This window comes from Aotus nancymaae, unplaced genomic scaffold (genome assembly GCF_030222135.1).
Source record: "Aotus nancymaae isolate 86718 unplaced genomic scaffold, 86718_ANA_hifiasm-v0.15.2.pri h1tg000049l, whole genome shotgun sequence".
NCBI classification, from domain to species: Eukaryota; Metazoa; Chordata; class Mammalia; order Primates; family Aotidae; genus Aotus; species Aotus nancymaae.
The window spans coordinates 21282599-21307798 of record NW_026988463.1 but is presented as its reverse complement, the minus strand read 5'-3'; the positions used below and the strand labels follow the sequence as shown (position 1 = coordinate 21307798).

General features: G+C 43.3%; 2 protein-coding genes across 2 annotated transcripts in view; one reads left to right on the top strand and one right to left on the bottom strand.

Moving 5' to 3' along the window:
* The window catches only part of SCNN1G (sodium channel epithelial 1 subunit gamma), a 62182-nt gene extending 46764 nt beyond the window's left edge, over nucleotides 1-15418 (bottom strand). Inside the window, exons 1-3 of the mRNA XM_064362570.1 lie at nucleotides 15178-15418; nucleotides 9317-9684; nucleotides 1537-1598 (exon numbers count right to left, since the gene is read on the bottom strand). The gene's annotated coding sequence lies outside the window, so the exon portion shown is untranslated. The remainder of the gene's footprint in view (nucleotides 1-1536; nucleotides 1599-9316; nucleotides 9685-15177) is intronic.
* A 194-nt stretch (nucleotides 15419-15612) lies between these two features.
* Nucleotides 15613-25200, top strand: part of USP31 (ubiquitin specific peptidase 31) — an 81892-nt gene continuing 72304 nt past the window's right edge. Inside the window, exon 1 of the mRNA XM_012464472.3 lies at nucleotides 15613-16432. Within this exon, the coding sequence (XP_012319895.3) occupies nucleotides 15800-16432 (633 nt within the window). The 5' untranslated portion in view covers nucleotides 15613-15799. The remainder of the gene's footprint in view (nucleotides 16433-25200) is intronic.

Here is a 25200-nt window from a genome sequence, read left to right as displayed (position 1 = left end):
TTAAAGTGAAAAGAATATTTTTGAAGAGATTCCAGGTTTTCTGCAGACCATGCTAATCGGGTTTCCCCCCCAACTAAATTCAAGATGTTTAATAGAAGCTTTCAAATTTTATTTTCTAAAACACTAGATCATGATGTTATTGGTGACCCTCTAGGGTTGCACAGGGTGCAATCAATTAAGATTACAGTCAGCTCTGAGTATTAGGTGCCCAGATTAATTGTGACTTAAACCACTAAGTCTGCTCAGGTGGAAATTTATAACTCTAACGAATATATTTTTATTTGTTGATTCATTTATTTTTGAGATAGAGTTTCGCTCTTGTTGCACTCCAGGCTGAAGTGCAAAGGCACAATCTTGGCTCGTTGCAACCTCTGTCTCCCAGGTTCAAGCAATTCTCCTGCCTCAGCCTCCCAAGCTGCTGGGATTATAAGCATGTGCCCCAACACCCGGCTAATTTTGTATTTTTAGTAGAGATGTGGTTTCACCATGTTGGCTGGGCTGGTCTCAAACTCCTGACTTCAGGTGATCCACCCACTTCGGCCTCCCAAAGTGCGAGGATTACAGGCATGAGCCATCTCGCTCAGCCTTAATGCATATATTTTAAAAGAATATTTCCTGGGAAAGATGCAGGGAAACTACATCTCTTATCTATTGCTGGTGGAAATGTCATATGGCGCAGTCACTCTGGAAAATAGTTTGGGAGTTTCTTGTACAACTAAACATATACTATGATGTTCATTGTGGGCTAGAGAAAACAAAACAAAACAAAAAACTAAATATACACTTACTACAAAACCTAGCAATTGCATTCTTGGGTATTTTCTCTAGAAAAATAGAAACTCGTATTCACACAAATACGTGTCTACTTAACACGGACATAAATGAGTGCATGTTAAATACCTGTATATCAGTGTTCATAACAGCTTTATTTTAATAGACACAAACTGCAAATAAAAGGAATGTCCTCCAGACCCATCTCACATGCAACGATACACAAAGACTCAAAACAAAGAGAAGGAGGAAGATTTATCAACCAATCAGAGAGTAAAAATAAACAAATAAACAAAAAGCAGGAGATGCAATTCTCGCCTCTGATAAAGTAGACTTTAAAGCAACAAAGAGCAAAAGAGGCAAAGAAGGACATTATATAATGGCAAAAGGATCAATGTAACAAGAAGAGCTAACGAAATTATAGATCAACGAGACAGAAAATTAACAAGGACATTCAGGACTTGAACTCAGACCCGGAACAAGTAAACTTAATAAACATTTACAGAACTCTCCACTTCAAATACACAAAACATACATTACCACCTCACACCTATTCCAAAAGTGACTACATAATTGGAAGTAAATCACTCCTCAGTAATCGCATAGCATTTCATAGGTTTAAATGAAATATTGGTTGGCTGCTTGTTTGTTATTTTCTTCCCTTATTCCTTCCTGTTTACATCAAGTATAATTATTGGTATAAAAGAGGTTTTCAATACCCATTACTAAACTACATTCTAGCCTGGGCAAGAAAGCAATACTCACATTCTCTCTCTCTCTTTCTCTTCCTTTTTGTTCCTCTTCTTCATTTCTTTCTTTCTTTCTTTCTTTAAAAAAAAAAAAAGGAATGTAAATTAATACAGCCTCTATGGAAAATGATAGGAAGATTTCTCAAAGAACTAAAAGTAGATCTACCATTCAACCCAGCAGTCCCACTACTCAGTATCCACTCAAAGGAAAATAAATCACTATTAAAAAAACCTGTGTATATATATATATATATATATATATATATATATATATATGTTATTGCAGTATAATTCACTATTGCAAAGATACAGAATCAACATAAGTGTGCATCAGCCATTGAGTGGATAAAGAAAATAATTTTTTTGTGCATATATATATACACACACACACACAAATATGTATACCTATATATGTATATATATACTATGACATATATATATAACATATATATTTATACACACACACACACACACACACACACACACCATGAAATACTGCTTATCCATAAAAAGTAATGAAATAATGTATTTAGCAGCAACTTGGATGGAACTGGAGGTCATTATTCTAAGCGAAATAAATCAGAAACAAAAAGCCAAAAAAAAAAAAAGAAAAAAAAAAAAGGAATGTCCTTCAGTGGGCGAATGATTAAACAAACTCTGTGCAATCATACAATGGAATACTACTCAGCAATAAAAAAGAATGAACTATTGATACTTGAAATGGCTTGGATGAACCTCAAGGGCATCATGCTTAGTAAGAAAAAGTCGATTTTAAGAGGTTATGTACCATGTCTCCCTTTACATAACAGTCTCAAACTGACAAAACTATAGAGATGGAGAACAGAATGGTGATTGCTAAGGGACAGGAATTGAAGTAAAAGCATATGGGTGGGAATATAGAGGGAGGGAGTTCCTTTATGATGATAGACCGGTTCTGCATCTTGATTGTAGTATGGTTACATGAATCTATACATGAGTTTGGATTGCACAGACACCTCTCCACACCCCACACATAAATGAATACATGTTAAAACTGGTGAAAACAAAATAAAATCTATAGTCTAGTCAAATGGTGTACTAATGTCAATTTTCTAGTTTTGACATTTTGCTTTAGTTATGTAAGATGTCACTATAAGTAGAAGCTGAGTGAAGGGCTGAAGAAATTCTGTGAGGGCCAGACACAGTGGCTCATGGCTCATACCTGTAATCCCAGCACTTTGGGAGGCAAAGGTGGGTGAATAGTTTGAGCTCCTAGGAGTTCAAGACCAGTCTGGGCAACATAGGGAGATCCATCTCTACAAAACAATACGAAAGCTAGCCAGGTGTTCACCTGTACTTCCATCAACTCAGTTGCCTGAGGTGAGAGGATTGCTTGAGTTAGGGAGGTTGAGGCTGCAGTGAGCCAAGATCAGGCCACTGCACTCCAGCCTGGGTGACAGAGTGAGACTCTGTCTCAAAAACAAAAACAAACAAACAAAAAACCCAAAAAAAAACTAACAACAAAAGAAACCCTATATACTAATTTTGTAACTTCTATGAGTATAATTATTTCAAAATAAAAAAGTAAGTTAAAAAAAATTTGAAATCCAATAATCTAAGCTTTCATGTCAATCTAGAACAAGTAAATTAAACCCAAATAAGTTGGAATGAAGAAAATAATAAAGAGTAGAGATGAAAAAAGTAATAAAGATAAGTTTTTTATATAAAGTTTTGATCTCTGGTAGTTTAAGTTCTCATTTTTCAAGATTATTTTGGCTATTCTAGGTCTCTTGCATGTCCTCATAAAGTTTAGAATTAGCTTGTCAAATTCCATACACAAAAAATGAGTTTGCTGCTATTTTGATAGAGAATGTGCCAAATCTACAGATCGATTTTGTGAGAATTGATATCTTTACAATATTGAGTCATCTAACCATGAACATGGTATATCTTTACATTTATTTAGGGTTTCCTAATTTCTGTGAGCAATGTTTTGTAGTTTTCAGTGCAGGGGTCTTACATGTTTCTTGTCAGATTTATTTGTAGGTATTTGATGAGTTTTGCTATTGTTGTAAATAATTCTGTTTTCAATTTCATTTTCTTTCCTTTTTATTTTTTTAGAGATGTGATTTTGCCTTGTCACTCACACTGGAGTGTGGTGGCACAATCATGGCTCATTGCAGCCTTAAATTCCTGGGCTCAGGTGATCCCATCTCAGCCTTTCTTTTTTTTTTTTTTTAATTTTAGATATATATTTTAATGATTTACATTCATTTCTTTTATTACTTAAATAGATTTAAAGCACTATTTCTTATCCCATCAGTTTTATTTATTTATTTATTTTTATCGCACTTTAGGTTCTGGGGTGCATGTGCAGATCATGCAGGATTGTTGCACAGGTACTTACATGGCAAGGTGGTTTGCTGCCTTCATCCCCCCGTCACCTATATCTGGCATTTCTCCCCATGTTATCTCCCCTCAACCTCCCCATACCCTGCTATCCCTCTCCTAACCCCCCAACAGACCCCAATGTATGATGCTCCCCTCCCTGTGTCCATATGTTCTCATTGTTCAACACCTACCTATGAGTGAGAATATGTGGTGTTTGATTTTTTGTTCTTGTGTCATTTTGCTGAGAATGATGGTTTCCAGATTCATCCATGTCCCTAAAAGGGACACAAACTCATCATTTTTTGTGGCTGTATAGTGTTCCACAGTGTATATGTGCCACATTTTCCTTGTGCCTTTCAAGTAGCTGGAATTACAGGCACCAGCCACCATGCCTCACTAATTTTTAATTTTTTGTTGAGATAGAAGTCTCACTATGTTGTCCAGACAGGTCTCAAACTCCTGGCCTCAAGCAGTCCTCCCTCTTTGGACTCCCAAATTATTAGAATTTCAGGTATGAGTTACCACACCCAGTCTTTAATTTTATTTTCTACTTGTGTGTTACTAGTACATTGAGTTAGTGCAGCTGCTCAAGGATGTCATCAAGAATCAGCCTCCTGTTTTCTTTGGCTCCTCCATCCTTAGCATGTGGTTTCCAACATCAGGGCCACAAAATGGCTACTGTATCCCCATACCTGGAATACCCTTTCCCAAGAGGAAGAAGCAGCAAGTGATAAGGTGGAAAGGATAGCACTGAGATCAAAAAAGAAAAACTTTCTCAGAAGTCACCACGGATTTCTGTTCTATTTCAGTCATTAGAAGGCAAACTGGGATTTTTTAATTTTTAATTTAATTTAATATAATTTAATTTTTAGACAAGGTCTTGCTCTGTCATTCAGGCTGGAGTGCAGTAGTGCAATCACAGGGTTTGAGTGATTGGCTCACTGCAGCCCCAGACTCCTGGGTTCAAGTGATCCTCTTGCCTCAGCCTCCTGAGTAGCTGGGACTACAGGCATGTGCCTCCACACCAAGCTATTTTTGTTTTTAAATAGACACAGGGTCTCACTATGTTGCCGAGGCTGTTCTTGAATTCCTGGCCTCCAGCCATCTTCCCACCTTGGCTACCCAGAGCACTGGGACTACAGGTGCAAGCCACAGTGCCTGGCTGAAAATGGGTTTTTAAAATTAGGTACATTGCTGCTCCAAACAAAATCAGCATCTATTGGTAAATCAGAAGAGGAGAATAGATATTAGGTGGGAAACCAGCAATGTCAGCCACAGCGTAGAAAAGGATTTGGTACTTTCATGACACCAGGTACTCCTACCATTCTCTCAATATGGTTAAGGCACAGTTGTTATTTAATGTTCCATGTTATTATGACTATGCAAATATTATTCCCTACTGATCTGTGTCAAGTACTAAAATTACATTTCCTCTTTTGGTCAACTTCTGTATTTTCCTTGGAATTATGGCTTCTTATTTTGGTTTGCTCAGTTTTCTCTGTCACTGTCTCTAATTCTTTCCAAGCTCTCCAACAGAATTGCAAAATTCTGCTAAAAATATTTTTTTTCATGTAGTCAGGCACATCAAGTTTCTCTTTTCTTCCCCTCCCTGGACGTATCTCTCTTAGAGCCTCCTACAATTTTATTCAGTCTGAACTTGTTCTCTACGCATTCCGGAATTTCTTTGGCCTCTGTCTGTGTTATGTGTTCTGTATCCTGGCTCTTCTGCCAGTCTTTACGGCTTAATCTCTCTTTTTGGTTGACCATATTTCCTAATAGTTTCCTGACAAAGAAGTCATAAGAAGTACATTTTTTGAGGCAATGCATGAAAATGCCTTTATTGAATGATAGTTTGTCTGAGAATAGAATTCCAATTGGAAATAATATTTCCTCCTTATTTTGAACACATTACTTCATTGTGTTTTGCTTCTTGTGTTGCTTTTCAAAGTCTGAGGACATTCTGATTGTCCTTTTTTCTGATTGTCACATACTTTATTTATTTATTTATTTAGAGACAGTCTTATTCTGTTGCCCAGGTTAGAGTACAGTGGTGCCATCTCGCTTCACTGCAACCTCCATCTCCTGGGTTCAAGCGAATCTCATGCATCAGCTTCCCAAGCAGCTGGGACTCCAAGCACATGCCACCATGCCCGGCTGAGATTTTGTTTACTTTAGTAAAGAGAGGGTTTCACCATGTTGGCCAGGCTGGCCTCAAACTCTGGGCCTCAAGTGATCTGCCTCCCTCAACCTCCCAATGTTATTTTTTAATGTAACTCTGTGGCCTGTGCTTTTCTACACATTTCAAAGATGTATCTGTTTTTGGTGTTCTAAAATTTCCTATTAGGTTGGTGAGGAAGGAATTGTGGTTTTGCTATTACTTTAGCACCAACCTAATAATTATATGCTTCGGCATGGGTCGTTTAATAATACATTGCGCTGGGTGCTTTGAACCTGGACACTCATGTTCTTCAGTTCTACCATTTTCATCTATTATTGTCTGGTGGAGATTACCGCTCTTCGGGTATAATTTCTGTCAGGTGATTATTGACGTTCAATGAATTAATTATTGGTGGGCAGACTGGATGAATAAAACTGCAGTCCTGAGGTTTCATTGGCTTCCAGGCATGCTGTTGCGAATGACCCATATTAGGGCTGTGGATAGCTAGGAAGACAGTAACTCAGTCCTCACAGAGCTCTTGAGCAGAGATGGGATGAGGAAGACGTGAGTGAGAGAGGGTTGTGCAAGTACAGGGCTGGATTTTGTTTTTATTAAAAATTTGGACATTTTGTTGATCATGGATTGTTTTTTCTCATTGTTTGTTGTTTTAAAATATTGCATTGAAATGTTAATTAGCTTCCTTGTCAATGAAAAAGAAATAAATGTTGATGGGCATGGTGGCTGGAGCCTATAGTCCCAGCTACTTGGGAGGCTAAAGTGGGAGGATTGCTTGAGGCCAGGAGTTGGAGATCAGCCTGGGCAACATAGCAAGACCCCTGCCTTTATAAATAAATAAACAAACAAAAAACAAACAGGACTATTCTAACTTTTGAGGAAAAAAGTAAATAAATAAATAAATAAATAATGCTTTAAAATATATTGCATGGCTGGGCGCGGTGTTTCACACCTATAATCCCAGCACTTTGGGAGGCCGAGGCAGGTGAATCACTTGAGGTCAGGAGTTCAAGATTAGCCTGGCCAACATGATGAAAGCCTGACTCTTCTAAAAATCAAAAAATTTGCTGGACATAGTGACAGGTGCCTGTAATTCCAGCTACTCGGGAGGCTGAGGTAGGAGAATCACTTGAATCCTAGAGGCAGAGGTTGCAGTGAGCCAAGATCATGTTACTGCACTCGAGCCTGGGTGACAGAGTGAGACTCTGTCTCAAAATATATATAGGTATATATATAGCATTACAATATTATTTGATGCCCCCTTAAAACTTGAACCTGAGAAGACTGCCTCACTAGTCCTACTCCAGTTCCAGCCCAACCCTTAAAAGACACACAGAGTTGGCCGGGCGCGGTGGCTCACGCCTGTAATCCCAGCACTTTGGGAGGCCGAGGCGGGTGGATCACAAGGTCAAGAGATCGAGACCATCCTGGTCAACATGGTGAAACCCCGTCTCTACTAATACAAAAAATTAGCTGGGCACGGTGGCGCGTGCCTGTAATCCCAGCTACTCAGGAGGCTGAGGCAGGAGAATTGCCTGAACCCAGGAGGCGGAGATTGCGGTGAGCCGAGATCGCGCCATTGCGCTCCAGCCTGGGTATCAAGAGCGAAACTCCGTCTCAAAAAAAAAAAAAAAAAAAAAAAAAAAAAAAGACACACAGAGTTTCCATGGGAGGTGGTGAGATTCACTCACATCAGTGCTATGTCTAAGACTGGTGGGAGTGACTTACCTGGCCTTCATTTCCCCAGCCTTCCAATGGTGGAGTAAGCCTGAAATTCTGCGTATTCAGACCTTTCCCACTCGAAATATAAAAGGTGGATTCTGCTTTTCCAGTGGAACCTTGACTTACACAATCTCCCATTGACTGTGTTGTCTTCTTCTGAGCTCTCTGTTGTGGACCTACATCTTTCTTACTCTTTTGCTCTGATTTTAGTAAAATATTGGTGTGGAGAAGAGGAAAATTGATATGTTTAACTGATACCATTTTTTCTAAAAATCCCTTCTCTATCTTCAAATTTCATTTTCAAAGTTATGAAACATTCAATTACACATTATCTATTGCATTATATACATGACTACTGACAGCATCTTCTAAATTTTTGTTTCTGTCCAAATAATCTTCAGCCCTCTTACCAAGTCCTCATGGTCCTTTTTTTTTTTTTTTTTTTGAGATGGAATCTTGCTCTGTTGTCCAAGTTGGAGTGCAATGGCATGATCTTGCCTCCTAGGTTCAAGTGCTTCTCTTGCCTCAGCCTCCTGAGTAGCTGAGACTACAGGTATACACTACTGCATCCAGCTAATTTTGTATTTTCAGTAGAGATGGGTTTCACCATATTGGCCAGGCTGGTCTCGAACTCCTGACCTTGTGATCCGCCTGCCTTGGCCTCCCAAAGTGCTGGGGTTATAAGCGTGAGCCACTGTACCCTGCCTATTTATTTATTTATTTATGATAGAGTCTTGCTCTGTCTGCAGGCTGGAGTGCAGTGCGATCATAGCTCACTGAAGCCTCAGATTCCTGAGCTTAAGAAGTCTTCCTGCCTTAGCCTCCCACATAGTTGGGACTATAGGTATATATTTTCTAAATTAGTCACCACATCTGACTAATTTTTTCAAATTTCTTCTTCTTCTTTTTTTTTTCACCAGGTGGGGTGGTTCATGCTGTAATTCCAGCACTGGGAGGCCAAGATGGAAGGATCTCTTTTTTTTTTTTTTTTTTTTTGAGACGGAGTTTCGCTCTTGATACCCAGGCTGGAGCGCAATGGCGCGATCTCGGCTCACCGCAATCTCCGCCTCCTGTGTTCAGGCAATTCTCCTGCCTCAGCCTCCTGAGTAGCTGGGATTACAGGCACGCGCCACCGTGCCCAGCTAATTTTTTTTTTTTTTTGTATTAGTAGAGACGGGGTTTCACCATGGTGACCAGGATGGTCTCGATCTCTTGACCTCGTGATCCACCCGCCTCGGCCTCCCAAAGTGCTGGGATTACAGGCTTGAGCCACCGCGCCCGGCCGGAAGGATCTCTTGAGATCAGAAATTCCAGACCAGTCTGCCACCATGGCAAAATCCTGTCTTTATAAAAGAATACAAAAATTAGCAGAGTGTGGTGACATGCACTCAGGAAGCTAAGGTGGGAGGATTGCTTGAGCCTCCTGGGAGGTCGAGGCTACAGTGAGCCATGATTGTGTCACTGCACTCCAGGCTGGGTGAAAGAGAGAGACCCTGTCTCAAAAAAAAAAAAATTAGAAATGGGGTCTTACCTTGTTGCCCAGGGTGGTCTCGAACTCCTGGAACGAGGTCCTACATTTTCTGATCCTTTGCCCGTCTCCTCTGCCTCATCTGTGGCCATTTCCTGCTTTGCTCAGTTCATGGCAGCCACTCTGATCTGCTTGTTCTTCCTGGAACAGGCCAGACTCATTTCCAACTTAGGTGTTTTGCATTTCCTCTGGCCTCTGTCTGGATGGTCCTCAGATTTCCATAGGTGATAGTTGCCACACCTCATTCAGTTCCCTGCTCAAATATCCCTCCTCAGAGAGGCTGTCTTCAGCATTCTACATAACATACTCTCTGCCCACCACTTCCTGTCTCTTTTCTTGGTTTCGTTTTTCTTCCAAGCAATTATCAGTAGCTGAAATTATAATAAGCACAGTATTTGTGTATTTGCTCATTTCCTGTTGTCTTCTCCTAGCGTGGAAAATACTTTGTATTTTCACTGTGACACTCCCAGAATATATATATATATTTTGAGACAGGATCTTGCTCTGTTGCCCAGGCTGGAGTGTAGCCTCACAATTACATCTCACTGCAACCTGGAACTCCTGGCCTTAAGTGGATCCTCCTGCCTCCACCTCCCAAAGTGCTGGGATTACAGTCCTGAGCCACTGCATCCAGCCTGTCCCCAGAATCTTGAACAGGCACGTATCACATAGTAAGCACTCTAATATTTGTCAAATATTTACAGTGGAATGAATCTCATAATTCTCTTATTTTGGCAAAAACATTTTTAAAGGTTTTATTTCTTCTTTCCATTGTATTCTGGTGTAACTTAGATGTCTGGAACTCTCTCAGGTGTTTGGAAGACTTATTGGGCAAGACCAGGGTCTCTGTTCCATTGTTTCTGACTTATTCTGAGATGATCCTAGGATTCCCAGGAGGAATCTGCCCTCTGCCCTTTGTCATATGAGTAAGGGTCACCAGAGTCCCTCTCTTCTGGCCCACTTGATTGTAGACCTAGAAGCTAAGTGCCTAACTGTGTGCTCATTGTACCAAACAAATGCACCACTTATAACTCAAGGTGCCCAGATGTGACCTCTCCCTCAAAGGAATGAGTGTTTCCTCAGCCATTCTGCTGTCATCCTTTCAAAGCTCTGTGCTTTCTAAAGATTGTTTTTTGAACTTCTTCGTGCCTTTTTAAAAACTTAAATGCACTTTTTTTTTAGATGGAATTGACCTCCCTACTCCCTGCAACCAGATCCAGAGAGTACATTGAGTGAATTCTTGTAACTATTGAAAACACATCATTTAAATTGTTCTCGAGCCTAAAGAAAATGGGGACACTTCACAGTTGTTGGGTTTTTTTTTTGCTAGTAAAACTGAAATCTGATAAGGATAGCATGTATGCATGCATACACACACACACACACACACACACACACACCCCCCACAAGCTAGTTTTCTTACATAGATATGAAATTCTGTATGAAGTGTAAGTAAGGCCGGGCACAGTAGCTCACACTTGTAATCCCAGCTCTTTGAGAGGCTGAGGTAGGAGGATCACTTGAGGCTAGGAGTCTGAGAACAGCCTGGCCAACATAGCAAGATCCCATCTCTACAGAAAAATAAAAACAATTAGTGGGGCAGGTGGTATGCACCTATAGTCCCAGCTACTCAAGAGGCTGAGATAGCAGGATCACTTGAGCCCAGGAGGAGTCCAAGGTTACCATGAGCCATGATTGTGCCACTGCACTCCAGCCTGGGCAATATAGCAAGACCCTGTCTCAAAACAAAAAGTTAGTAAATAGATAAAGCAATAATTTAATGTTATCAATATGACATACCACATGAAGGAGATGTAGTGGACATCTGTCCATTTTGACTATCCTGCACTGAGCAATCTCTTGCTTAGGGGGAACCTCAAGATAGACGGGAGGCAGCTTTGTTTCCCAATATGGAAGCTGGAGGAAGATGATGGTTCCTTCCCTACTTTCCAGCTGCTAGTATCCAGACCTAGGACCTAGCCCAACCAAATGGATGCTTCTATTTTGAGCTTAGAATGCTGAAGGTATTATATTGGTCCATTTTGCATTGTTATAAAGGAGTACCCAAGACTGAGTAATTTACAAAGAAAAGAGTTTCTTTTGATTCATCATTCTGCAGGCTGTACAAGAAGCACAGTGCCAGTCTGGTGCTTCCACTTATGGCAGAAGGTGAAAGGGACTCAGCTGTGTCACATGGCAAGAGAGGGAACAAGAAGGAAGGGAGGAGGTGCCAGGCTCTTTTCGACAATTGGATTTCCTGTGAACCAATAGAGTGAGAACTCACTCATTACTTCCAGGACTGCACCAAGCCCTTCATGAGGGATTTGCTCCTGTGACCCAAACACCTCCTACTAGGCTCCACCTTCAACATCAGGGATCACATTTCTTGCCTTGACCTGTCTTGCCCTACCCTACCCTACCCTGCCCTACCCTACCATACCCAGCCCTGCCCTACCCTCCCTGTCCTCCCCTTCCCTCCCCTCCGCTGCTCTCTGCGTCCCATCCCTTCTTCCCTTCCCTTCTCATCTCTTCTATTCTCTTCTTTTTGAGACAGGGTCTTGCTCTGTCACCCAGGCTGGAGTGCGGTGGCATGTTCACAGCTCACTGCAGCTTTAACTACCTGGTCTCAGGTGATTCTCCCACCTCAGCCTCCCAAGTAGCTGGGACTACAGTTGTGCACCATCATGCCTAGGTATTTTATTATTTTTTGTACAGATGGGTACAAATTGTCTTGAATTCCTGGGCTTAAGCAAGCTTCCCACCTTTGACCTCCAAAGTGTTGGGATTACAGGTGTCTACCACTGCACCCGGCCAGGGATCACATTTCAATCTAAGATTTGGAGGGGACAAATATCCAAACTCTATCAGGTAGGAGAGCAAAAGTTCAGAGATATTTGGAAGTTATTCAAGGTTATTCATAGTGGCTACAGCAGAACTAAGAGGCAAGTGATGTGGCTGCCACTGTCTGACAGTGGTGCCAGCTTCACTGATGGCGCCAACAGTAACATCTTATGCAGCATTTTCTGGAGCAGAGTCTTGGCTATGTATGGTCTTCCTTGGTTTCCTAAGTCTGATTCTGAAGCTTTTCTGAAGTTATGTGAGCTGTTGTTATCCTTCTAATGATCTCCTTTTCTGCTTAAGTTAGTAAAAGTCATTTATGTTGTTTGCAACTAAGAACTTATGATGGGTATATAGGTCAAAGGAGAAAATGCAAAGGCTCATCTCTGTTGATGCCCAGAAGGCATCTGATAAAATTCAAGACCAATTCCTGATCATAACCCTTCCTGAAGTAGGAATAAATGGATATCACTTTAATGCAATAAATAATATATATCTCAAACCAAAGGCAAGCATGCTTAATGGTAAAGCACTGGACGAAATGCTATTAATGGCAGAAAACAATGCAGGCTTTCCTACTCTCCTTACTATTACAGACAGAATTCTGGAAGGGCAATTAGACAAGAGAAAAAAAAGATGAGGCACAAATATTATAAACAAAATGGCAAGGTTTTCATCTCATGTGTTGATATAAATTCCTGAAAACCCCAACAGAATCAACTAAAAATTATGAGAAAAAAACTAAAGTATATCAAGGTGACTGGCTACAAAAATACTTTTTTTCCTATAGACAAACAACAGAAAATATAATGGCATAAAATATCCCATTCGTAATAGCAACCAATAGGAATAAACTTAATAGTATTACTCAAGACCTATGGGAGGAAACTATAGTACACTGAGGGGCATAAAAAGCCCTTGTATAATTTTTTGAAGACATATTTTATTCTCAGATAAGAAGATAAATATTGTGGTGATGCCAATTTCCCCTAACTTAATCTATATAAATTTACCCCCCTAAAGGATTAAATTTATTTGAGAGAATAAGCAGACAGATAATAAAATACTAGGAGATAATACTCCATCAAACATTTCAGCATATTCTAAACCTATGATATCCTGGAATATAGAGACATATCAATGGGATAGAACAGAATTTTTAAAAATCTTAAATGTATGGGGCATTGAATAGGTGATAAAAGCAGTATTTTAAAGTAGTGGGAAAAATTACATTAGAAATGGTGCTAAGACAATTGGCTAGCTGTGTAGGGTGGGGAAAAGGCAGGATCCCTACCTCATTTCTCACACAAAAGTAAATTCCAGATGGCGAGCACATTAATAAGAAAAAGCCCATAACTGCACTAAATTAAAATACGGATGGGCCAGGCGCAGTGGCTCATGCCTGTAATCCCAGCACTTTGGGAAGCCTAGGCTGGTGGATCACCTGAGGTCAGGAGTTTGAGACCAGCCTGGCCAACATGGCGAAACCCCATCTCTACTAAAAATACAAAAATTAGCCAGGCGTAGTGGCATATACCTGTAATCCCAGCTACTTGGGAGGCTGAGGAAAGAGAATTGCTTGAACTTGGGAGGTGGAGTTGGCAGTGAGCCGAGATTGCGCCATTGTACTCCAGCCTGTGCAACGGGAGTGAGACTCCATCTCAAACACACACACACATACACACACACACACACACACACACACGAATATGCTTATGATCTTGGAGTGGGAGGAGGCTGTTTGTCTCAGCATGTCAAAAGGATTGTAAATTTTTATGAAAAAGACTCATCTATTTCACTATATAAAATAATTTAGGCTGGGCATAGTGGCTTACACCTATAATCCTAGCACTTTGGGAGACTGAGGTGGGTGAACGACTTGAGCCTGAGTTTGCAACCAGCCTAGGTAACGCGGTGAAACCCTGTCTCTGCTAAAAATAAAAAAAGTTAGCTGCTCAAGGTGCCGTGAGGAATAGATATTTTGACTAAGAGAAGAGGGGAGGTGATTAGAGTTGGTGCTCTGCACCCTGGGGATGTTATCATAGAGCCTTACAATGGGGAGTGAGGTCAGAGGTAAAAACCATTTACTTTGAAACGTGGTGTAAGGTGGCCTTCATGTTTTAAAAAGGGGAAAGGGCTCTCCCTTCCCTTATTTCTTCCTTCTGCCTCAGGACTCAGACTAGCTCTTAGCAGAGGGGAGCCTACAGAGATGAGGTCATATACTAGTGGGTTTTGGACTAAAGGCAGCCCAAAAATGTACTATTTTTTTGCTCCCTGCACTACTTTTTTTTTTTTTTTTTTTTTTTTTTTATAATGGAACCAACATTTAAAAATAGGATTTCTGTCTTACCTTAAAACATCAGATGATCTGGTAACACTGACCTCCTGTTCTCACATGGGAACAACTGGCTGGAGCTGAGTGGCAGCTATCTCTTTAGAAAGATGTTAATTTGAATTTTTCTATAGTCCCCATCATTCCGTATATATTCCCCTCAACACTGAGAGCCAAGTCACTTGAAAGTCAATATGATGATTCAAACACCAGGATTCTACACTCGTTTGTGGTTTGTGACCTGTGATATTTGTGGATTCGTGACCCTTAGTTTAGAGGTCAGGTATAGGGGTTGTGAATAAAACTTGGGTTTGAATCAGATACGAACTGAACCAATCTCAAAGACGGTTAATTAAAGATTAAAGAAAATATTGCATGCTTGGCATAATGTGTGGAACACAGCAGCTATTGTTAACTCCACTAGGAATGTAAGCTGCAAGAGGACAGGTAGAAACCGTGTTAGTTTAATCCGCTGGGGATATGACATTTAATTCTAATGTAATAGATTTAATTCTTTGTAATATCCCCAGCAACTGTTGAGTGAATGAATGAGTGAGTGAGTGAATGAATGGATGAATTGCGGGAGAGCCTAACGGGGTTTTAAAGGCTGGAATGGAAAAGAAGGTAGTTATGATAACATCGTTTCGCTAGGACTCCAAGGTGCAGCCTGGAAGAAAAGTCCGCTAAGACGTACCAGGTTCTGTGACTGCGCTCCGTTGGCACACAGACGGTAAGTATCTGCAACGTCTCCTGGGAGCCTGGCGGGGCTGAGTTGCCCAGAACCTGTCAGGGCTATGTCCACCAGCTCTTGCACGGTCTGGTAACTGACAGCATTCTGATTCCTGCATGTTCCCGCCTCTGCCATCTGATCAGCAAAGACAGAGACCCACCCCTGGGATCCACCACCCAGCGCGAGCCCAGCCTTTTCCTCCAAGCCTGGACCGCGCCCACACTAGACATGGCCTCCCCCGGGCTTCACGCAGCAGAACCGCGTCCGCAGCCTTCAGACTTTGCGTCCGGCTGGAAAGGCAGCTACCTTCCCACAGTGAACATGGCGGCTGAGGCTGCTTCAGCGCGGGGCGGGCGGCGCCAAGAGGCGCGTCACGTGAGCGGCCCAGCTGGGCGGACCGCGCGCGCGCCCGCTCGCCCCGCCGGCCGCCGCTCGCTGGCTGGCTCGGCGGCGCTCTGAGGTGTGTAGGGCTTAGATCCCCCGGGCCCGGTGAGGCGCGGCGCGGCGCGGCGGGATGCGGCGGCGGCCGTGGCGGGGCCGCGGGCCGGGCGGGCGGGCGCAGTGATGAGTGTCTGCGGCTGCCGCCATGTCCAAGGTAACGGCGCCCGGGCCCGGGCCGCCGGCGGCGGCAGGCGGGAAGGAGAAGCGCTCCTTCAGCAAGCGGCTGTTCCGGAGCGGCCGCGCTGGCGGCGGCAGCGCCGGGGGCCCCGGGGCGCCCGGGCCGACCGCGCCCGCCGCGCCCTCCTCGCCTTCCTCGGCGCGCTCGGTGGGCAGCTTCATGAGCCGCGTCCTCAAGACGCTGTCCACACTCTCGCACCTTAGCTCCGAGGGCGCCGCCCCGGACCGCGGCGGCCTCCGCAGCTGCTTCCCGCCCGGGCCGGCCGCCGCGCCCACGCCGCCGCCGTGCCCGCCGCCGCCCGCCTCTCCTGCGCCGCCCGCCTGCGCCGCCGAGCCGGTGCCCGGCGTGGCGGGGCTCCGCAACCACGGCAACACGTGCTTCATGAACGCCACGCTGCAGTGCCTCAGCAACACCGAGCTCTTCGCCGAGTACCTGGCGCTGGGCCAGTACCGGGCGGGGCGGCCCGAGCCCTCGCCTGACCCCGAGCAGCCTGCGGGCCGCGGCGCGCAGGGCCAGGGCGAGGTCACCGAGCAACTGGCGCACCTGGTGCGGGCCCTCTGGACCCTGGAGTACACCCCGCAGCACAGCCGCGACTTCAAGGTGAGCCGGCGAACCGCCGCGCCCCGAGGCGGGGCCTGCACCCCAAGTCCCTGGGGCACCAGCCCGCCCAGGTCTTCCTTCCCTCGGTTTGTCTTGGCTAGGCAGCCTTCTGCATTGGTTGCTAGGAGAGGTCAGAGCAATCTACCAGTGATTGTAAGGAGATAGATTCATTCATTCATTCAACATGTATTTACTAAATACGCGGTCGTACCCTGTGATAATAGGCAATGGGAGTGATGTTGCAATGAACAAGACTATCTGCCTTCATGGAACTTGAATTTTTGTGGGGTGGGAGTGTTGAGCCTGGGTTCAAATCCTGGTTCTGCCACTTACTAGCAGTGTGACCTCGGGCAAGTTAAGCTGCCTCTCTATGGTTACAGTTTCTTCACCTGGGACCTGTTTCATAAGGTGGTTGTGAGCTGCAAACAAGTTGATATATTAGGTCGAATACTGTGGAATTACCCATATTTCACCGTTTTTGATTTACAGATTGGCACTTTTATAGGGTTTAACCTGATAAGTAAATACTTCAATATCATGTGTATTTGCTGTTATGCTGTTATAATTTTTGTTATTAAACACTTCAAAAGTTAATGGGATAGTATCAGATAGTGATTTGAAGAAAGAAAAACCTGCTGTTGTGATTGATGTGTGTGGACAGGCTACTTTTTGTTTTTATTTTATTTTTAGAGACAGGATCTTGCTCTGTTGCCGACTCTGGAGTGCAGTGGTGTGATCATAGCTCACTGCAGCCTCAAACTCCTGGGCTCAAGCGATCCTCCCGCCTCAGCCTCCTGAGTATTTAATAGCTGGGACTACAGACACACCACCACACCTGGCTGTTTATTTTTAAAAAACTTTTGTAGAGATGGGGGTTTTGCTGTGTTGCCCAGGCTGGTCTTGAACTCCTGGCCTCAAGCCACCCTCCCCGCCTTGGCCTCCCAAAGTGCTGGGATTACAGGGGTGACCCATACTTCCTGGGGGATATTTATGGCCCTTGGCCAAGCCCTCATTTGCTGTCTGCTGGTGGGACTGCAAGTGTAGTGAGAGGGTGAGATTTGAGATCCGAGTGGTGGGCTGGGGCCAGATGGTATGGGACCATTTAGGATGCACTAAGAACTTGGACCCTTACTCTAAGCAGAAGGGGAAAATGATGTGAGATTGTGTAAGGGATACTTTTAGGTGGGACATGGATATGGTATTAAACAGCATGAAATCACACAGGGAGAAAGTTAATTCCTTTTCTTTTTCCTATCCTTACGCCCGGGAGAAAATCTCAGCTTGATGTTAGCCTGTTTTTAACATCTCTTGTTCACCCTCCACCCCTTTTGTTTTTTAAACAAAGAGAGAACAGGCTTCAAGTCTAGAGGCCTTGGCAGGCACACACAGTAGCTAGAATTGAATAAGGTTATGTTTTTATTGGGTTTCCATTTGTCTTCAATTCATGGCAAAAGGTACTGGCTTCCCATTAGTGCTATAAAGCTTCTTTATAACATACATTTATTTAAGTAAAAGGAGATGATTTTGTTAAAATATAAAAAGGTGACCTAGCTAAGGATCTGCACTTGGTTCAGGTCCTGCTTTCTTGCTGACAAACTACATGGCCAGTGTGCATCTCTCCCCGTTTAATACTTTTTACTTTATGCTACTCAGTGCTGTTTTTCTTGGAAAAAAATTGTTGCTGTTTGATCTTGGCAATTTGAATGGAAATATTTGACTGAGATAGGGACTGGGAAAAAATGAGATCTATTTCAGAGATCTCAAAAATTTTTTTTTTGAGATGAAGTTTTGCTCTGTTGCCCGGGCTGGAGGGCAGTGACCTGATCTCAGCTCACTGCAACCTCTGCTTCCCAGGTTCAAGCTATTCTCCTGTCTCAGCCTCCTGAGTAGCTGGGACTACAGATGCCTGCCACCACGCCCAGCTAATTTTTATATTTTAGTAGAGATGGGGTTTCACCATGTTGGTCCAGCTGTTCTTGAACTCCTGACTTCAGGTGATCCACCTGCCTCAGCCTCCCAAAGTGCTGGGATTACAGGCAGGAGCCACTGTGCCCAGCTGAAATTACTAAGTAGAGGAGAATGATCAGGAGAACTGGCTAGTGTGGGTGCCCCCATCCCACCACCCTGTCCTGCCCTTCTTTGTAAACTTTTCAAGGTCAGAACCTAGTATTTAAGTTTGGTTTTCTCCTCTTTTCCAAAATGTGAAAATCAGTTTCTATCAGCATCTTTGTATGTGAACATTTCCATTGCTTTTTATGAGTTTATGTTCACTTTTTTATCCATTAAGCTGTGAGCAGAAATGGGTCAATAATTCTAGAAGTACAGAGGCTGATTTATAGGCTTGCTTTGGCAGACATGAACAGATTCTTAGAGGCCTGGCTTTTTTTTTTTTTTTTTTTTTTTTTTTTTTTTGAGACGGAGTTTCGCTCTTGATACCCAGGCTGGAGCGCAATGGCGCGATCTCGGCTCACCGCAATCTCCGCCTCCTGGGTTCAGGCAATTCTCCTGCCTCAGCCTCCTGAGTAGCTGGGATTACAGGCACGCGCCACCGTGCCCAGCTAATTTTTTGTATTAGTAGAGACGGGGTTTCACCATGTTGACCAGGATGGTCTCGATCTCTTGACCTCGTGATCCACCCGCCTCGGCCTCCCAAAGTGCTGGGATTACAGGCTTGAGCCACCGCGCCCGGCCCGGCTTTTTAAAAAATGTAATCTCCTTAACCTTTAGTAGGTTTCACTCTGCATTCATTCATTCACTTCCCATTTATTGAAGGCTTACTTAATCAGTTAGGAATGGCTTCAGCACAAGAAAGAAAAATCCCGAATGGTGCCTTAAGAAGTAAAAACATTGCAATTGGCAATTTGCACACACAGTGATTCTGGAGGTGGATGGTTCTTTGGTTTGATGGGCCCAACAAGGATACAGATTTCTGTATTTCCATCCTGTTGCCTTTTTAGCTATCATTGGCTTTTTGTTCTTATGTTTATCACCTCATGGTTGTCCAGCGATGGCAGCCACAGCACCCGGCATTCTACCCAGGAAGGCAGGAAGTCATTAGGGAAATAAAAATTCTTCCAGAAGCTCCCTCAGCAGGCTTCTGCTGACATCTCATTGACTATAACCATGTCTGTTGCCTGTTATAGAGGCTGGAGGGTGGGTATATGGGTTTTCCTGTCTTCATAGAGGAGATAAGTAAAGAAGGGGTTTACCTCCCGGGCAGCTATGAAGAGAGCTGAGTCTAGTGGGATCTGGGAAGTTCCCTGAGACAGCGCTTCTCACTCTTCAGTGTGCACATAATTCACCTGGGGATTTTGCTACAAAGCAAATTGAGATTCAGTAGAGCTGGAGTGGTACCCGAGATTCTGCATTTCTAACAAGCTCCCCGGCGATGCTGGTGCTTTTGGCCCAAGGACTCTCCTGTAAATAGCAGGCACCAAGGAACGAGGAAAGCATCTCAGAAAAGGTGGCTCCTGAGCAGTGTTCTGAAAGATGAATAAAAATTTGCGGGGCAAGGAAGAGGTGGAGTGGCATGAAAGGGTGTGTGGTTTTGGGGAATAGACATTTAGTGGTTGGCTGCGCCATAGAGAGCTGTGGGGGTGCAGGAAGCCTAGGAGAAGCATGTTGGAAATACACTGTGAAGCATTTTGTGAGCTATGCTGGTTTGGATTCATCCTCTGCAAGTTGAGAATCCAGAGTTGATTTTTCAGCAAGGAAGTGATATAATTTGATTTTTTCCCCTTTTTCTTCTCCCTGTTAGGTAACTGTGGAGGATTGATTACTTTTTAAGAAACGTTTCATTGTAGCCAAATTTGACAGGTATTATTTTGAGTATAAAGAAAGTTCAACACTAAGGCAGGACACAGTGGCTCATGCCTGTAATCCCAGCACTTTGGGAGGCCAAGGTGGGTGGATCACTTGAGGCCAAGAATTTGAGACCAGCCTGGACAACATGGTGAAACCCCCTCTCTACTGAAAAAATTAGCTGAGTGTGGTGGCACACACCTGTAATCCCAGCTACTCCAGAGGCTGAGGCACGAGAATCGCCTGAACCCAGGAGGTGGAGGTTGCAGTGAGTCAAGATCACGCCACTGCATTCTATCCTGGGCAACAGTGCAAGACTCTGCCAAAAAAAAAAAGAAAGAAAAATTAAAAGAAAGAAAGTTAAACACCAGAAGTTGGACGTGAGGCATACCTCACTGCTCACTGTGCTTCGCTTGCTTGGAGCAGACATTGTTGTTTCACTTGGATATTCTTCACTTTCAGATCGCTCACATTCAGCCTTAGAATCCAGCTCAGTGCTGGGCTCCTGGCAGCCACCACCAGTTGGTTGAAGTTGGCAGAGGAGTTGAGATGGTTTGTCTTGAGGTTAGAAAAGCACTTACTAGGTCTTTGAATGTGCTTTTGTTATCTTAAAACTTTAAGTTACTAACGATTTTCTTTGTAAGTTTTTCAATTAGAATTCTTTCTTCCTTTCTAACCACATTTGATTTGAGTTTTAGGAGCTTGCCAATAGACAGTTTTTGGTTTTGGATGGGCTAGATGGTTGTTAAAGTTGGGTTTTCATTTCCCAGGATGAAATGAGTTGACTAGCTCAACCTTGATATGCTTTAAAAAAACGTTTCTAGCCACTACCTTTGTCCTTTATCTTTTTACACAGATTTTCTTTTTCCTACTCTTAGAGCACTGGTTTTCAGCACGGGCACTTTTGCCTGTCCTCACCCCACCCTGCTCCCAGCCTCTGAGACGTTTGTCAATGTCTGGAGCCATACTTGGTTGTCACAACTGGGATCAGGGTGCTACTGGCATTTGGTGGGTAGATTCCAAGGATGCTGCTAAATGTCACACAGTGTGCAGGACAGCCCCCCTTAATAAAGGATTTTTCAGCCCAAAGTGTCAATAGTGCTCAGGCTGAGAAACTATTGGAGGAACGTTTGGAGACTCAGTACAAGTTTCCTTTGCTTCCCCAGCCTTTAAAATGGTTACCTGACTTACCCCTGCCTTTGTCTTCCACTGTCTATGAGTATGTGTGCATGTGTTTGCAGCAGCGCTAGGGTAAAACTTAGACTCCGTTGGCAGGACCCTTGTATCACTTTCTTGGTAAAATAGTGGGAGTAAATAAATCACTTTGAGTATATAATATGCTATTTTAAAGGGAAATCAGCTTATTGCTTTCATAGGAGCATGGGTGCCCCAGATTCTTACAAATGCTTTCTGAGTTTTAGTACTCAGAGCCCTTTTGCAATAAGTAAAAAGATGGATGGTCATCTTTCAAGCAAGAAAGATAAATTTTATGGCAGCAATTTTTAAATTGTGCTGGCGAAGAACAGCTAGAACAGAGTGATCTATTGATAAAAGGATTGTGGGGACTCCTTCCAGATTTGCAGTGGAAAAAATAGTAATTGATGAATAGAATTCTCTCTCCCATATTTTTTTTCTTGAACTTTGATGCCATGTGGTGCTTTTTTATTAGTGAGAATTCTCAAGTTACAAAAGGAATAAACATGTGTAAGAGACTAATGGTGAATAACCTGACAATCAGAGGCCCACACTTGCTGAGTTTCCCAGCCTGTTTTCCATGCACTCATGCTGGGGGCTCTGGCGCTATGCTGCAAAACCATGGTACACAGTTTTTCTTTGGGTTGTGTCAAGTTCTTTAGTATACTGATATTTCAGTGTTTTCCACAAAGCACACTGACTTCAGGGTGTCCCTTGGGGAAAAAAATGAAATTGTGTAGGTCACATTTAGCTTTGTGACAGAATATAAAATAGTACATCCCTTCCTGGTCAATTCTCTGGTCCGTCAAACGCTGTCACTTGAGTTTAGCAAAGCTCCAAATCTCAGGGAGAAAGATTATGGAATCATGAAGTTTTAGACTTGGAAGGAGACTCAGATGTGGTGTGAGTACCCCCTAGCCTTTCAGGATAAGGGAACTGAGCTCACCTGCTGGCTAGAGATTGAGAGGGCAGAACCAGAGTTCTGATTTCCACTGACTGTCAACTCTGTGTACCCCTGCGCTGCTGGTGCATACACTGGGTCCTGGGCCTGGGGTGGCCTTATCAGTACAAGCACTGAGACGACAGGTCTCAACATAACACACACACCAGCAGAGAGGACATGCTGAAACGTGTAACATTTTTTTCCTCTGAGACTGTAGTGCTGAATTGGAGTGAAAATAAGGTCATCTGCAGCTAGCTTCACATTTGTGCCATTGCTCCTCAGGCTTAGGTGTTTTTGGAAGTCTTTCTTAAAACGCAGTCCTTTCAGACTGTTTCAACACATATGTCAACACGTGTGGATCTCTCTCCATTAAGCTTTGAGCTGTTTGCCACATCTTACCAAGTTTGGTAAAAGGGAAGTGTAAGAATTACAAGAAATTTTCCAAGAGGACTAATTGAGGAATAAAAATACACGGAATAGTGATAGAACTCCTTATTTGCAGACTTAAATCACATTTGCTGCATAGTTATTGTGTGTACAGGGGTTAGTTTAGGTGAGGGGCTGGGAATAGAGGGTTAAGTACAAAGGTTATAGGACTAGGTTCTTGCTCTCAGCCCTCAGAGAACTTAGCTGCTTATAGGGAAGCTGTTTTAAGTTGTACTGATGAGGAAAGTTCACTGGGAGCTCAGAGAGGGGTGAGATCGTTGTGTACAAAAGTGTAAGTAGAAAGATTCATTTATTCATCCTTTTATTTGTTGTCAGCAATTAAGCGTCTACAAATTTGAGTTTCTAACTTCATGCCACATATTGTACAAGTCATTTGTTATATAGTGGTAAACAAAGTATATGATAATGTTAAGAAAAATTGCAAAAGGCCTGTGGTCCCTTCCTTCATGCAACTTTTATTGCCACAGAGGAGGCAGATATTATTCAGTAAACACTGGTAAATATGAAATTAAAAATTACAGTAGGCCAGACATGGTGGTGTGTACCTGTAATCCTAGCACTTTGGGAGGCCGAGGCAGGCAGATCGCTTGAGCCCAGGAGTTCGACTAGCCTGGGCAATGGGCGAAACCCTGCCTTTACAAAAAAAAAAAAAAAATAGAAAAATTAGCGGGGCCTGGTGGCACACACCTGTGGTTCCAGCTACTTTGGAGGCTGAAGTGGGAAGACCACCTGAGCCCAAGAGGTCCAGGCTGTAGTGAGCTGAGATTGCACCACTGCTTTCTGGCCTGGGCAACAGAGTGAGACCCTGTGTCAAAAAAAAAAAAAAATTACTGTGTAAGTGCTAAAGAGGAATAGATAAGGTACATGGGAAGGAATGATGGGTGTGACCAGGCAGGAGGAATAAAATGCAGAAGGCTCTGTAGTTGGAAAGAGCTGAGGGTACACTTAAAAGTCTGACAAATCTTGTTTGCACCTAGAGAGCCAGGAGGAGAGTAGGTTGGAGGAGCTAGAAAGAGGGGTAGGGGCCAGGTAGGCAGAGGCTGAGTCTGCCTTATGTAGCTGTAGTGCCTTGTAGACCAAGGTAAGGGGTTTATATCTTATTCTAAGAGAGTCGGGGACTGTTGTAGGCTTTCAACAGAGTCCTGGTAGGTGGGATCTTATGAAAATGTGAAGTGGTCATTCTGGGCACTGAATAGTGAGTAGAATGGAGGCAGAGACCAGTTAGGAGGCTTTTGTGATGGACTGGGTAAAAGGGATGATGGAGGGAGGTGGAGAAGTGGATGGATTTGAGATATGTCTGAAGGTAGACTCTTGACAGGACTTGCTAATGGATTGATTTGGGGCAAGACACTGGGGCAGAGGACACTGAGGAGAGCATCAAGAATAACTCCCAACTGTTTTCCTGGGCAACTGGGTGATTGCTGGGGTTGTATATTTATCTGAGGAGAAGCAGTTTTGGGAGAGTCAGCAGTTCAGGTTCAGATTTGTTAAATAGCATGCTTACAAGATGTCAAGTAGGCAGCTGGGTAAGGGAGTCAGAAGATAAGATCAACATTTTGGAGTCATCGCCAGTAGATGATATTTAAAGCCATGGGATACAGACTTAGAATGGGATTTGAAGATAAACGAAACTTTGCTAGTTAAGGCGAAGAGAGATGACATTCTAGGTTGCTAGGGAAATATTCTGAGGAGAGGCATAGATATATCATGGTCTGGGGACAGAGAGCCTTGATTTGAAGTAGAGATTCTCAGCCTTGGCACTGTTGCTATTTTGGGCTGGATAATTCTTGGTTGTTGGGGGCTGTCCTGGCACTGTAGGATGTTTAGCAGAATCTCTGGCCTTTACCCACTAGATGTGGTTGTACTCCCCCACTATTCCAAGTCATGGCAATTAAAACTGTCTCCAGATACTAAATGTCCCTGGGCAGCAAAATTGAGAACCACTGATTTAAAATGAAGGGTACATAAATTTAGATGACTGGGAAGAGGAGAGGGGGCAAATTATGGATGGCTTTGAGAGTCTGTCACAACAGTTTAGCCTTGAGGCTGCAATCAGTAGTGATTCAATTGAGGCTTCTTGAGTTGTGCAGAGAGACTGATTTGATGAAAACGATTTTAGAAAAATGGGTCTGATGGCGAGCAAAAATGAATCAAATGGAGGAGAAAATAAATACAGGGAGAAAACAATCACAGGAATGAAGTAAGGAAAAGGAGGAGGAAAGGTGAATCCAAGAGACACTTTGGATGACATTGGACATTGTTAGGAAACAACATGAGGTGGAGTGGTAAACGGAATACTGAGATTTTAGGCCAAGATGACAAAGAAATAATAGGGATATCTGATAGAAATTTAATAGCTAATAGAAATTGAGCACTTAGAAAG